The sequence below is a fragment of the Vitis vinifera genome, chromosome 18 (assembly GCF_030704535.1).
Source record: "Vitis vinifera cultivar Pinot Noir 40024 chromosome 18, ASM3070453v1".
Classification (NCBI taxonomy): domain Eukaryota; kingdom Viridiplantae; phylum Streptophyta; class Magnoliopsida; order Vitales; family Vitaceae; genus Vitis; species Vitis vinifera.
In genome coordinates this window covers 24,595,844-24,610,766 of record NC_081822.1, presented here as the reverse complement: position 1 = coordinate 24,610,766, position 14,923 = coordinate 24,595,844, and the positions used below count along the sequence as shown (strand labels likewise).

The following is a 14,923-nucleotide window of genomic DNA, read 5'->3' as shown; positions in this document are numbered from 1 at the left end:
ATGAGGATGTGAAATTTTTTATTTGTTTAAATTGTACAATTGGTAAGCTACCATTTCTATTGTGTAGAGAATGGAGAATCATGATCATATCTCCTCACTCTACAACTTTCATTCTAAATATCATACATCATTCAAGATTGAAAAATGATAGGATTAAGACCCAATGTTGATGCATAAAAGTAGACACATTCATTATGAGTTAGTAAAACCTTTTAAGTGTTGATGGTGAAAATGGAATACGATTTCATAATGAGCCACTTGAAGGGTATAGTAGTAGTAGTCATGATTGGGAAATGAATGAGACTTCTATTAATTAGGATTATAAGATGGATGCTAACCCTTTAATGATGGACACTTTCAAGAGTGGTTTAACTCATAGCACACAAATTTTGACCATCATTAATACAAATGATGGCTTAATGCATTAAGTTATTAACCTTACAATCCTTCTTAAAATGTCTAACTTTTCCACATTTAAAGCACACTGGATTTGAGTGAGATAGAGTTTCTATTTTCTTATGAAGTTTGTTTGTAGAGTAATTGTTGATATCCCTCCAAGTATATGGTTCTAAATACTTGGGACATATTACTTAAGCACTATAATCTTTTGTCTTTGTTTTCTTTCAAGAAGAAAACTTGTTTGAACAACCCCTCATTAATCACAAATTCTTTATCTATTACATCAATCACTTTGAAAAAAAATTCAACAGAAAATTGAAAGCTAAAACATAGGCAGAAGTAAAGGAAGAAAACAAAGTCATGGTCTTTCTATTAAAATATTTCTTTGAAAAAAAAAAAAAAAACCAAAGAACATGACAAGACATGTACATACTTCGTCTTGAAGCGGGGGCATTTGTGGACATTAATTTTTTATGGATTAAATTACCACTAGATTTAGTATCCAAATTGTGACTCTTTAATTCACCCAAAAAAAAGGCTTCACAAGGTAACATTCAACTACAATTAAAATTTTTGCATAATTAGAAAAAAAAATGGAATATCAATCGAGTGAATTGAATTCAGATAAAGAGATGGGAAGTCTATTGAATGCAAGAAAAAAAAAATCAAAATTATTACCCCAAACCATCATTGGTTCCACCACTTGACAAACTCATTCAACTAAAATCTCAAACCAATCAGTATAAAGGCACATTTCCCAAACTCAACACAATTGAAAGCAAAATCATAAGCGGAAGGGACCTCACAACCTCAAAATCAATCCAGTTAATCAAGAATTGAATTTAGATAAAGAAACTCAAACCCCAATACATATGCAAATACAGAAAGAGAGGGAATGGCTTCACACATATGATATGAGATCTCTAACACCAATGTGTTAGCAGTTGGGTTTGACAAAATCCAAAAATGGAATTTTATTACAGGAATTAGGGTAAAAATAATATACATGCTGGGAGAAGATACTTCTTTTGGCAAAGGTCAGTCTACCTCGCAATAGTGTTGGGGGGCGCTTCTTCTTTCTCAAAGGTCAGTCTACCTTGCATTAGTGTTGGGGGATGCCTTCTTCTTTCTCTTGTTCTTAGGCTTTACTGCATCCTTCAATGTCTTCTCTCCATTTGTTTGGGGTGTGGTTCCAACAGTTTTCATTGGACAAAGAGCTGGATCAATATCAGCATTTGGTTCCTCTGACTTTACGTCAGGGGCCTTCATTTCACCTCTTGAATCTTTTTGTTTTGTGTTCTGTTTTATCAATCCTGCACATTTCAAATGCAACAGACATTAGTTTATGCATTTTTCTATCCTGATTACAAGTGAACTATACATCTACATGATGCATATATAATGTACCTACACACCACAAACTCCATATTTATAATCCAAATTCTAAAGGAACTTCAACATTTCTATGAAACCATAGCTAAAAACTTGTACTCTTGCACTCCTGCCTCAATCCTAGGGATGGACTAAAGCAATCAATTGACCAACCTGATTTTCTAACAGCTTACAACTTTCAAAACTACACACCAAACAACTTTTTTCTTTAAGATTAACAAAATACCACCAACCAGATAACAAGCAAATTCAGATTTTGTTACTCAGTACTCTCAATAGTGTTCAACCAAAACAAAAACTACTAGAAAAGTCATCAACATACATTTTAATGTCAGAAAATGCGGAAATTGTAGCATTGAGTAATTTCTTGTACTGTTTAAGAATGACAATATAAATTGAATACCATGTGAAGCTAGAGAAGCTTTCAGGAAATCCGAATCAATGCCCTTCGAGTATGGATCCCTAAAGAAATAAGAAAATATAGTATAAAAAAATGGATCCAACAAAACAAAAGTAAAAAATAAAAAACCCCGAAAATGTTCCTTTCTTCCTAAAAAGGAGAAAAATAGCAATTCCTAAAAGAAAAGGCCTGATAAGATAGCCCATTGTCATTCTTGGACCTTCCAGGTCACATGAATTCCAGAGTCATTCATGAATGTTCATGCAAGAAAACAAATATTAGCAAGTCCTTTCCCCCCATTTTGGATTTGCTATGCAATCCCCACTTGTTCTGCATAGCATTTATGAAAATGAATTCATGTGAAATGTCTTTCACTTCCCATAGACAACCATTTTTATGGACAAATGGTCCTATTTCAGTTTTAAATTCATCCCCTGAGTTAATGTTCTCATTTCAAGGATTATGCCTCCAAATGCTATGAAAAACAAAACTAATCCATCCCATGTTAATATTTTTTTTTCCTATTTAAACACACATGTATATCATGTTCTTCCACAAAGGGAGTTTCAAATGAATGTAAAATAAAATCATTAGTGAGGTCATGATGCATGCAAAGACACCTTACCAACTTGAGGGGCCACCAATGAAACTTCTGGTGTTCTCATCACTCCTGTTAGTTCTTCCTTGTTCAGATAATTGGGTTTTAACTTCCACATCACTGCTCTGAGTGACACAGCTTTCTTCTGATTCCATCTTCAACCTCTCCATGTGATGGCTTGATAACTCATTGACTACCTTCTCATCAACAGATTGATTTTTGTTCTCCCTCATTTTAGCACCTGGTCCACTAACATCCACAGCTATGGAAGAAGAGTGGCGCTTGATCTTCCGCAATGCTCTTTCTGTGTTGAATGCTTCAACCTACAGAAACTTGTAGAAGAAAAATTAGGTTTTGGTCATAGAACGGATACAATGAATCTAAACCTGAGACCCCAAAAACAATCACCATGAGAGTAGAAGTAGAAGGCAGATCAAATCATTAACCATGAAGAACTTCATATAGTTCTTGCTAGGAAGGGAAAAAAGCCACTCAAGGTACTCACAGGTATTCTTTTCTGGCAATCCATTTAAGATGTCTAAAATAGCACCTGTTTCCATTGTCTCAAATGTTTCAGTTGTCTCAACTGTTTCAGTTGAAAAATGTTAATATGGTTTGGATCCTCAGAAGAACTCTCAGTTCAGCAAAATGTAGGAGGTTGATGTGCCCATAATTTTTCTCTAGGAACTTCTATGGATAGAAATTAACTACAGAAAAGTCTGTAACAATGTACATCCCATTAGATTGGCCTACCATGAGTTTGTTTCAAGAGATCAAAGTTCTATTAGGTTCTTCTCATAGCAGAGGAAGCCACATTTCACGATTTGACACCACAACAAGGATCAGAAATTCCAGTGCTTTTGGGTGTAGTTAACAAGGAGATAGAAGAGTACGAAATATTGCTCCTCTATGCTTATTTTTATGCTCATGAAACGAGCAAATACAAGAATTAACCATACCATAATGTAGAAAAAAATTGCAATTGAAAAATGTTTTTAAAAATTCTTCTTTTGGGTGATCAGGCAGATCAATTGGGAACAGGAGATCATTCTTTCATAAAGATGATTGGTGCTTTGGGTTGTCTTTAAGAAGGAGGGCATCCTTCACTTTTCATTTTATTTTATTTGTTTCTCTCTGCGTGTGTTTTCATTTTTCCTTTTTTTTTCTCTTTTGAATTATCCATGTATATAACCCACCCTGCACCCACCTATCAAAAAATAAATAAATAAATAACCCACCCCATACTTAGGTTGCATCTGCTTTAGACAATTTAATTTAAGTTACCTATCAAAAAATACATTCACCGAATAAATCAAGCATAGTACATAACCAAATTCTAAAAGTATATCATTTGAATCAAAATAAGCACCACACAAACAGCAAATATTTTCAAGAAACAATGAAAAAAAATTGTCATCTCATCTTCCAAAAGCCAAAAAATTCAATTTGATTATTTATTATTTAGACCATGGAGTTTTTTTTTCTTTGTTTCATTCTTTTTTTTTTCCCTTCCCTTCTTTCTTTCTTTTTTCCTTTTTAATATGCATTAGCGCATGGAGCTTTGCATACCAGCAAATCTAGCACTCATCAACCAAGGAGCAGTAGTTGGTTGATGTTGCTCACAAATTAGGATGACAATGCAAGCTGATTGAGCAAGGTAGGCTAAAGAATGAGATTAGATACATATTATGCAGGATTTAACATCAGATTTGGATGGAGGTATCAGCCACAAAGGATGGAGCAAAGTATCCAGAAGAATAATAGTAGATGCACATTCCACATATAACATGCAGGATTTTATGAATAATACACTTTTTTGCCATAGTCCCAGATGCTGCCAATCTTATATTTGGCTAGAAACAACATTTAGTAATTTGGGTCCTTATAAGACGATGAAAAATCTCAAAAATGGGAATTTAGGACCTCTATCAGCCATAGAACAGCCTTCTGATTTCAATTTGGATCAGCAGAAATTTAGAAATGCACTGCTAAATTTAACATCCTTAAACAGAATAGTACTTTATTTTAGTTCATGTAATCAGATCACAGATCACTTGGGTACTAGGATTTTATAATATAATTGGTTGAGACTTCCCTCAGTCACAAATCTCGAGCCCAAAGTTACAAGCCAAAGACTTTGTCTCATGCATAACAAGGATAAAAGGGATGGCCAAGCAAAATTGACAAGGAAAGGAGCTCATAAGTCTTGATAATTCCTCCTACCCATCAACAATTCTAGACACCAATTCATGGATTAAATTTTACCATGTAGTACAAAAACTAGTATTTAGCAAGCCAGATATGTAAATAGAGAAAAATAGAACCGTCACAAAGGACAACATAAGATTGAAAAGATAACACCATATAGGAGAAACTCACTGCATTTTTTATCTTGCTTGTTATATCAGCAGCCTTCACTGAAGCAATTCGCAAGCACTGCATGATAACACTCTGAATGATACCCTCTCCTCCAGCTTTTTGAATAGCACAGACATCACCATTTGTATTAAGTGTAGCAGTCATTCTTCCACCCATAACAGCCTCTTCACTGTGGGTTGGATCTATCACCTGGCAGGCACCTCAGCATTTAAGGAAAAGAAACCTAACAAGGGGAGCTGAGATATCCAGGAGTCTCAATTTACTGAGAGTTGTCTTTAGGACTTAGTTTTACCTACCATAATGTTCTCATTCCCAATAATTGCAAAGGTCACTGCTATTGGGAGATGATGTACAATCAAAGGAAGTGGCTCCCTCACCTGTCAAATTACAAAATGTGAGAAACAGATAAAAGAAGGACAAAGTGAAGAAGCTTAACTATGTATTTTACAGAAGATAAATGCTAATGGCTTCTGCAATGATCTTTGCCTGCTCTGTCTCTTTTTACAATTTTCTTAGTCACCAATCAAAGTACATGTGGCAAATATGATGAATCAAATAAACGGCTTCCATAAGGCTCTATAAATCTGATCTTAAAGAAGATTGAGGAGCTAACCTCAGGTGGATGTACTATCAGTTCCTGACCATCTTCCCCTCCGAATGAACATTCAGGCCTTCGAAATGTCAACAGAGCAGCCAAAGCAGCAATATTAGCGGCATCAATAAGATTTCTGTTTCCACAAAATAAATAAAATGTCTTTTAATATTCAGCTGAAAAACAAGTTATATATAAGAACTTTAAAAAAAAAAAATATGAATTACAGCTTACCCCCCATTATCAATAATGTGGAGATCAATTCGGATAGACCATACCAACTTGCCAGCAAGAACACAAAGTGATTCCATATCCACTGCCCTGCTTTCCCTGCAGAACCACTTTCCAACTTCTATTTACATTCAATGAAATTACAGAAAGTTCTCCATTTCTAGGAGGGCCAACATAAGCACTTGTAAGATTCAAAAACTTGCTAAGCTACTAAGACCACAATGGGCATACAGCACAAATTTATTGCCTAAATCAAGTTTTAGCAGCTTAGTTGCTAATAACTTTAAATGATTCACTGTCATGATTTAACAGAATGCTTCCCACAATGTCTGACAGATTCTCTAACAAGACACATTTCACAAAATGGTCTAGATTTTGCAAAAAAGTTACCAGTCATGATATTATGTCTCTTGGAGAAGCAATTTGGAGAATTTATAATCTTAAGCTCAGAAGCTTAAATTTGTTCCTTAGCATGAACTTGCATAGGTTTTATCAGGATATTGGAACAAATAAAGGAAAGGGGGGAAAGATGTGAGAAAGAGTATCAATTTCTTCAGCTTGGTTGTTATGAAAAATTGGAAGGGAAAGAAAATATGACAGAAAATAGAAAAAAAAAACTATAGATTAGAGCTCTTAATTTTCTGTTTAAAAACACCATAACATTGGGGAAAGGGTGGAGGAAATATTAATTAGGCTCAATTTCTTTTTCATCCCTTTGCTTATTCCCTTCTTACCATTCCCTCACAACATATAAAGGAAGTTGTAGTTTTTTTGGTACTAAATTAAATTAGTTGAAACATTAAAATCTCAATGATTTTGATAAACTTATGCCATGTCACCTGAGAATTCCTCACATGGATTCTCAGACAAAATAAAATACATAGATGCTCTAAATTTTGAAAAACAATTAGTTCCGCTTTTCTGAACCTCAAAATTTGAGAAACATGCCATTCCGGGTAAAATTTTCAGAAATTATGATCTATTTCAACAGAAGCCAACAGCAATTAAAACTTAAAAAATTCTAGAATACTCTGAAACAAAATTTCAAACCACAATCAGAATAGCCAAATGAAAAACAAATTTTCACCTTAAACCGCGGTCTATTACCCGTCCCAACTCCACTGCAGCTTCTCCGGGACGTCCAGCCTCAAAAGAAGGATCAGCCATGGGAGAGAATTCAGTATAAATTGAAAGCGTCCCCTCATTAGGTCTATCCCTATAAGGCTGAATAAGTTGCCCAGTAACAAACCCCATCACATGAGTTTGACCTAACTGCACCTCTGACGACCCATCTTCTCTGCACATTCCACCACAATTTCAAAACCCACCCATTATCATTATCAGTAAAAACACCCGAAAATACACACATACACACGCACAAATTGTTCTGATAAATACTTGCCTACCAAACTTGATGCTTATGCGGCGAAAATCAAAAGGGCGACGACCATCGATTCTGAGGTCGGAAAGCAATGCTTTTTCAATGAATTTCTTCTCATTCACGGTCATTCGAAATGTACTGGCTAATCTTTGCTCCATTCTATGCACTGTGTTGGAAAGAAAAAAGGCTGATTTGTTGCAGAAAACAGTGTAGAATTCAACAACAATGCATTTTTTCAACTTGCTCTCCCAAACTAAATTATAAATGTATGTATATAGGAAGAAAATGAGAAGAACGAGAAGTAGAAGTGGGAGTATACCTGGGATCTGGACTCAAAATTCAAAGTAGAAAGGAGAAGAGATGAGACCGTTGAAGGGTAGTGAGGAGGGAGGGAGGGAGAGAGACAGAGCGAGGGCGATGAGCTTAGGGTTTATTTGGGGTTTGGCTTTATGTTTAAAAAGACTTAATACCCCTTCGCATTTGTTTGGAAAGAGAAATGCTCGATCACAATTTTCTGCTTGTCCTTTGAGAAAATATTTTTTATGCTTATGATAGTATAAAATATATATATATATATATATATATATATATATATATATATATATATATATATATATATATATATATATATATATTATTTATTAAAACTAATTAAAAATATATATATTTTTAAATTATATCTAATATTTATAAAATAAAATAAAATAAAAAATAAATGAAATGAATTTTAAAATATATAAAAATAATAATTAATTTTAAATCAATTTTTATAAGTGAAACTTCAAATGCAAGCCATGCCTTTAAAATCACATTTGAATAATTGTTCATAGTTTTAATTGATTTTTCTTTTAACACAATTAAAAATAAATTTCATATAAATTATAATAATTTAGAACTGCCTCTTCAATTTCAAGTAGAATTTTAATTAAATACAATATAAAAACAAATTTCATGAAGAGCAAATTAAGGTTTGCAGCACATGTGGATTAGATCTAACTTCCATTCCATAGGATTTGGTTGTTATAGGGAGTTTTCATGCACTTAATGTGCATTTGGAATAAGGAACGGAAAAATTTGGAATTCCCTACAATTGTTATCAGAGTCATAGGTTAAGCACAAAGCATGATAGAACCTTTTTAGGGTGTGCTAACTTGGTTATGTAGGATATTTTATTCATCTGACGGTCATAGAGATAAATGTATGTCCATAATATATTACCTTAATAATGATGATTATATACTATGTTTGTTGTGATTATTGAATTTGTTTTTTTTTTTAGATGCGTTGTAAGTCCCATAATGGGGCTAGGATTTTTAGTTCTTTGTAAAAATCTTGTTTATTTATTTATTTTTTATTTTTGATAGAATGGTTTTGTAAACTCCAATCCATTAGGGTATAAGATTTTTGTGTAAAAATCAATTTTTATCATTCTATATAACCTATGGAGACCAAGGAAGCGATTTGGACAATCACAAGGTATTCATGCACATTTCCTTGCTGGAAATATTAGTTTTCATGGAGAAAATGATGATTAGAGAGGTAGAAACTAGTTGTCTAAATCTACAGATTTGCACCAGCACTCGAGCAATGGGATTAGTGCTTTGAGCAGTGGCGTCAAGCTCTCAAGTGTCCGGATTGGCGCTCGTGAGACTTGAGCGCTCAAGCGCTCCTTCCGACGATGGAAGTTACTTCCAATGCCCCTTCAAAAATTTTGGACACTCGAGCATTGATGACGACACACTCACAACAAGGAAATGGGCAGTGAATGAAAAAAGTCTTTTGGGACTTCTCTAATAGTATAGAGTTTTATTGTAATTTGTTTGCTAACCCTATTTTGTGTTGCATGTATTGTTTTGGTAAGTTTAGATGATTATCCAAATGGGTTACCAAATTCATGTAACAAGATCCTTAAGGTCATGAGAACAACTTTTTTTATTTATTTTTATGCTACATTTGATTATTAGCATGTGTTGAATGAATAATAAAATAATAAAAAAGTAATTTTAGATTTTTCTTAAGAAAATAAATTTTTATGAGAACTATTTTTTTTATTGTTATTTTTTCTTTAAATTAGTTGTTGTTAATGATAAAAATATCAGTAATCATGGATATATCGGTGTTTCAATTTTACGGATATATCGGATATATCGGAGATATATCGGAGATATATCGATGGATATTTTAACATAAAATATCGGTAGACCTAAAATTGACTAAAACTTATACAAATATAAAATAAAATTTTAGAAATAAAATTAAAAGTATAATAGACATTTTAAAGTTATTTTGTTGAATAAATTAATGTATATATATAATATTATACGTGTCAATAAAAAAATATAAATTTAATAAGTGTATATTGATTATTAAATTATATTAAATATTATTTGATCATTATATTGTGATATTTGATTATAATATATTTCGGTGGATATTTTGATACAAAATATTCGTAGACCTAAAATTAATCAAAACTTATAAAAATATAAAATAAAACTCTTAGAAATGAAATTAAAAATATAATACACATTTTAAAGTTTTTTTTAATAAATTGATATATATATATATATATATATATATATATATATATATATATATATATATATATAATATTGTACATGTTAATAAAAAATATAAATTTGATAAGTTTATATTGATTATTAAATTATATAAAATATTATTTGATGATAATATTGTGATATGTGATTATAATATGTTTAATTTTAAAATCTATTTAATATAAAAATTATGATATATTATAAAATAAATGATGATAAATGTATAAATTTTTAATATATTAATAATATTAAAAGCAGTATGAATAAAATTATGATATATTTTTACTAATCAATTAAATGAAAAATTTTCATTTAATTATAAAATAGTTATAATTAATTTGTTATTTAAAGTGTTTTTTCAATATTTTATTTATATCCTAAGTTTTGATATATTTCTTAAGTGCATATTATTTATCAAATGACAAGTTTGCCCTAGTGGAGCTGGGGATGCATTTTGAACCTTTTGTTGGGGGGATTCGATCCCCCCAACAGCAGCAAAAAAATAGCTCAGTTTTGCGTGTTGACAGCCACCGAACAATATATCGCCTAGTTTCGACGATATTTTCTTCCCTGGTTGTTGTTGGAAGTCATATTACTACTCCTTTTGTGGACTATCCACTTGGTTTTGAATTGGTAGTTCTCCCCCCCCGCCCCCTTAATGAAGATAACGAGAACAACACCTATAGTGGTTCTTCAGGCTCTCCCACCCTAAGAGAAAGAGGAAACCACCAAGTTTTTTGGGCTCTCCCACCTTGAGAGAAAAAATAAATTTGTGGATATGATAGTTCAAGGTTAAAGTGTAGGGAATTTTGAATCTCTCTGTTCCTTATCCCAAGCTCAAGTTAAGTGCACGAAACTTTTCCTAAGCCTCTAAATCCTAAGCAATGGAAGCAAATATAATAATTTTAATAATCAAAGGATCTTAATTTGTGTATTAGAAAACTTTTAACTTTGATTTAGATATTCCTAAATTAATTCCTTTTAATAAAGATGCAAATAAAGTAATTAGAAGCCTCGTAAACCCATGATCTTTTGCCTAATGACTCAACCTCGATCCTTAGCACTTAAAGAATTGGATGTTTGAGATGATGGAGACTAAAGTCATCTTTACTCTTTGGAGCCGGAAGACAACTCTATTGAACCCTAACCCCTAATAGGGTGCTCATAGGGTTCCCTAACTAGGTTTAAGTGACTTGAGCCCACCAAAGGCTTGAGTCACTTAATCTAGCCCAAAATAAGTCCTAATTGATTAATTAACATCGCACGACCATCTAATTAATCAATTAGCCCAAACCTTACATACTCACCAAAACACTTTAATGCACAAAAGTGAAACTAAAGTCAATCCAACCCTCATAAATTGTGTCATCAAGGTATATGAGTTTAAGCGAGAACAATTGGAATCTAGAGGACATTACTAGCTTCCTTAAAATATAATTCTGAAATTGATTCAACATCTTACTAAAGAATCAACTACACTCTAGTACCCTATGTAAATAATAACAAGATGAAGCTTCGGTCTATGACCTATTATCCATAATTGGTATTCGTAATCTAACAAAGTAGCATTATCACTTATCAAGATTACCTATTTAATCATTGAGTTATGAATCCTCCTTATTATGTGATCAATTAACATATTCTAACTTTAAGGAACATATGTCAAATTTCATTAAGTGAAACGTTATGGTCATAGTCTTCTAGATCACATGTCTTTTAGATCACCCAATGACACATTGTCTCAATACCATGAGATATCATGGTGTATTTATTGAAAATATATGTTACCACTAGTCTCCATCAATAATGACCCAATTTGTGGGGATATATGACTACTTTAGGATCCCACCCAAAGGTCAAAGCTTCATGATGATTTTGACACAAGCTCTACACCCTTTCAAAATTGATAGTTCATGCAATATAGTAGCTTGGTGAATCATGACAATTGATAGCCTTATGTCATGATTCACCATAGATCTTGTCTAGTGTGCATTACATATACTAGTGCTCTTACCATGGGAAAACTGTCCTGATAACCAAGATAAATCATCCCTCAAATTAGAAAGTAGTGCACTACAGTCTCAAATAGATTATCCAATTCCATGAACCGACTATGGAACTCATCACTTTGCAAGGAACCCATAACTTGAATATTTTATACAACTTCTAATGCATCCAAGTCATATACAATGCAAGTGATATGAGAGTGTATGTTCAAATAACCAATTAATGTATACAAGATAATAAAAGGGAAACCAAATAACATAAGTAAATAAATTTATAAATCAATTTATATCTATTACATCATGTCATGCTTTCTAGAGTTCAATCCCAAGATAAGAAATAAGAGAGCAATTCTTTTAGCACAAGAGTCTCAATTTAAGAAATAAATAATGAGTTTGGAAAATCTCTTGTAGAGAGTTTACTTTTAAAAAAAAGTTACCAAAATTATTAAAAATCTTTTTTTTCAAAAGCTTAAGTGGGAGAGGGCCTTAGCAAAGCTCATGAATTTAATTGTCGAGCCTATTTTGAGTTAGGTTCATCACCACCCCACCGATGGGTTAGGCCTTAGGAATCAAGATATATTGGACTCTCTTTATGGATAAGATTAGACATGTATGTAGTGGAAGAAACTACTCCACCGATGGAGTTCCTTACTTAGTGACATCAATAGTATAAGGAGAATGGTTATACATTTAACATTGGATATGAAGTGGTTGAATTGCCCATTGCAATCCCACTTGCATACTCCATGACTAAACTAAAGGTATATTGATCTTGCCTTAGGTACCATTATGGTTGAGGTAGAGAGATTAATCTGAGGGGGTTTTTAACTAGTAATAAAGTTATAACCTACCCATCATAGAATTAATTCTTATGATACTAAAATACCTTGCAAATATATATATAATCTTGACAACTCTACATTTTCATTAATTTTATTATTGTTGTGTATGCTCATTTTATTAATGCATGGTTTAATTTTCTATTACAATTATCATTTTATTGACGAATGGAGTAGATTTTTGCCTATAAATAGGAGAATTGTAAATAGTGAACAAACTACTTCATAAAGGATTAATAAGAGGAAAGAAATAAGTTAGATTTAGTGTTTTTCTTTTTCTTTTATAATGTTTTATTTTACTTTTATAAAGTTTTTAACTTCTAACTTTTCATGTTCTTGTGTTTGTTTCTTTTTACTTGTGTTTGTTCGCTTCACTGGTAGTAAAGGGAGTTGCAATCTTCAATTTCCAAGTCATCTTACCTTTAGTTTAGTTGTTTATCGTTGAACGTGGTTTGTCTAAGGCAAGTGATCATGAGGATCAAAAGGAGTTTCTACTTGACCAAGCTAAGACTACGAGGATAGAAAAGAGTACCCTTGAAGAGAAACAAAGATATGTGTTTGGGTTGTAAGGGTCGTGAACCATGCAACCAAAGCTGTATGTATGCACTTCTCCATTGTTAGCCTAATAAACCATAAACAAGCCTTCTAACATAGGGAATAACCCATATGAATAATCTGATTGCGAGGACCAAAAAAGAGCAATCAAACCAAGTTGATCTATTGTTGAGTTGGTTGACCTTTCTATTAATTAGAACTTGTTTCCATGGGTGTAAACCCTTAGTCTGATCTATTTACAGGTGGGTTGCTTCAAGAGGTTAAACTTTGACTACTTTCCTTTGGTGAACCATGTATTTTTTTAAGTTTCGTTTTTCTTTTAGGTTTTCTCTCGTTCCTTTTTAAAAAATACAAAAAAAGTTATCTTTGTTTTTGTCACTTCTTTCGCTTCACTCACATCACCCCAACCATTCATTTGGCTAAGTTGATGCAAAGTTATCCATATGGAGACAATCTAACGTTATATAGTTGTTAATTCTTTTTACTTTTGGTTTAAAGACTAGGAGTTTCAACGACTACCTTGGTTTAAAGTTTTGAACTGGAAAACTTTATTAAAAACTCTTTCCAAATTTTGTTTAAACCAAGAATTATCCTAAGGGAAAAATTAGTCCTACTGCCACAAAACTTTTTGGACCCAACTTTCATATCTTTGTTCCAAGCAAGCAAAGAGTTGTGGTTGTTTATCTCAGGACAAAAAATTGGCATCATTCTCAGGGGTACTTTAATTGGACTCCCCTCTTTGGGTCAAACCAACATTATACAAGTTAGGATGAGATGTGTTTCCTTTTTGGCACGCTTGACTGGTATGCAACTCAATGAAGGTTCTTTTAATGCACAATAAGAGGTGCACTGTGCAACATGGCTCTTAAATGTGCAATTCAAATCATTTCTCAAGGGTGCACACTTTAAGTGCATTTTTCTAAGTATACAATGTGGATTGATGCATTTAGAGTGCACAACCTACAAAGGGTTCTCTAATGTTGGGTGCACCATTGTTGGAATGCCTAAATAAGGTGCGCTATTTGACCATAGCGCAATTTGAGAAGATTCATTCGAGTGCGAAATACAATGGCTTCCTTAAGCGTGCAATCCACATCACCGCTTAAAGTTACACTATTGAAATGCTTCTCTAAGTACGTAATATGATTTGTTGCCCTCAAGGTGCACTATTCTCATTAAACTAGACCTAGTGCATAATTTAAGGCTCTTACTTAGTGCACTATTAGTGATAGCATCCTTTACTTACATACTCTTTGTTCATGAAATGCTAGAAATGAGCAAAAACGTCATTAATCTTGCAAAATTCTCACAAAACACATTAAAACAAATTTTTCTTAGGCATTAGCAATACACTAAAGTTAGGCTTACTCATGAGTACTTGCTTTATCACACCAAAATAAGCTTTAAACGAGTCATCCTATTGCATGATTTGAGTTCTCATTAGCAGCTTGGTAAAGTCATGACTATTCAATAGCCATACATCATGACAATAGGTCATGTCTAATGTGTAACTATACATACTAGTGCACTCACCATGGAAAACTCATCCCGATGGTTAAGACCATTCATCCCTCCAATTAGGAGGTAGTCCGC

The 14,923-nt window shown here is 32.8% G+C and overlaps 1 protein-coding gene across 4 annotated transcripts; it reads right to left on the bottom strand.

The window, feature by feature from the left end:
• Window positions 1–1,224: 1,224 nt before the first annotated feature.
• On the bottom strand, window positions 1,225–7,827 carry LOC100265860 (exosome complex component RRP45A). 4 transcript variants are annotated; one of them, XM_002270428.4, is made up of 10 exons: window positions 7,692–7,827; window positions 7,394–7,538; window positions 7,079–7,288; window positions 5,995–6,090; window positions 5,782–5,896; window positions 5,465–5,545; window positions 5,169–5,357; window positions 2,817–3,112; window positions 2,195–2,253; window positions 1,225–1,712 (listed from the first exon to the last, which is right to left on the bottom strand). In XM_002270428.4, exons 2-10 carry the CDS (start codon window positions 7,528–7,530, stop codon window positions 1,492–1,494), a joined length of 1,404 nt encoding a protein of 467 aa, XP_002270464.1. In that variant the 5' UTR covers window positions 7,531–7,538; window positions 7,692–7,827; the 3' UTR covers window positions 1,225–1,491. The 4 variants fall into 4 exon arrangements, with proteins under 4 accessions (XP_002270464.1, XP_010665118.1, XP_010665119.1 ...); XM_010666816.2 differs by having other exon boundaries at window positions 7,394–7,559; window positions 7,692–7,822; XM_010666817.3 differs by lacking the exon at window positions 2,195–2,253.
• Between the last annotated feature and the right edge of the window lie 7,096 nt (window positions 7,828–14,923).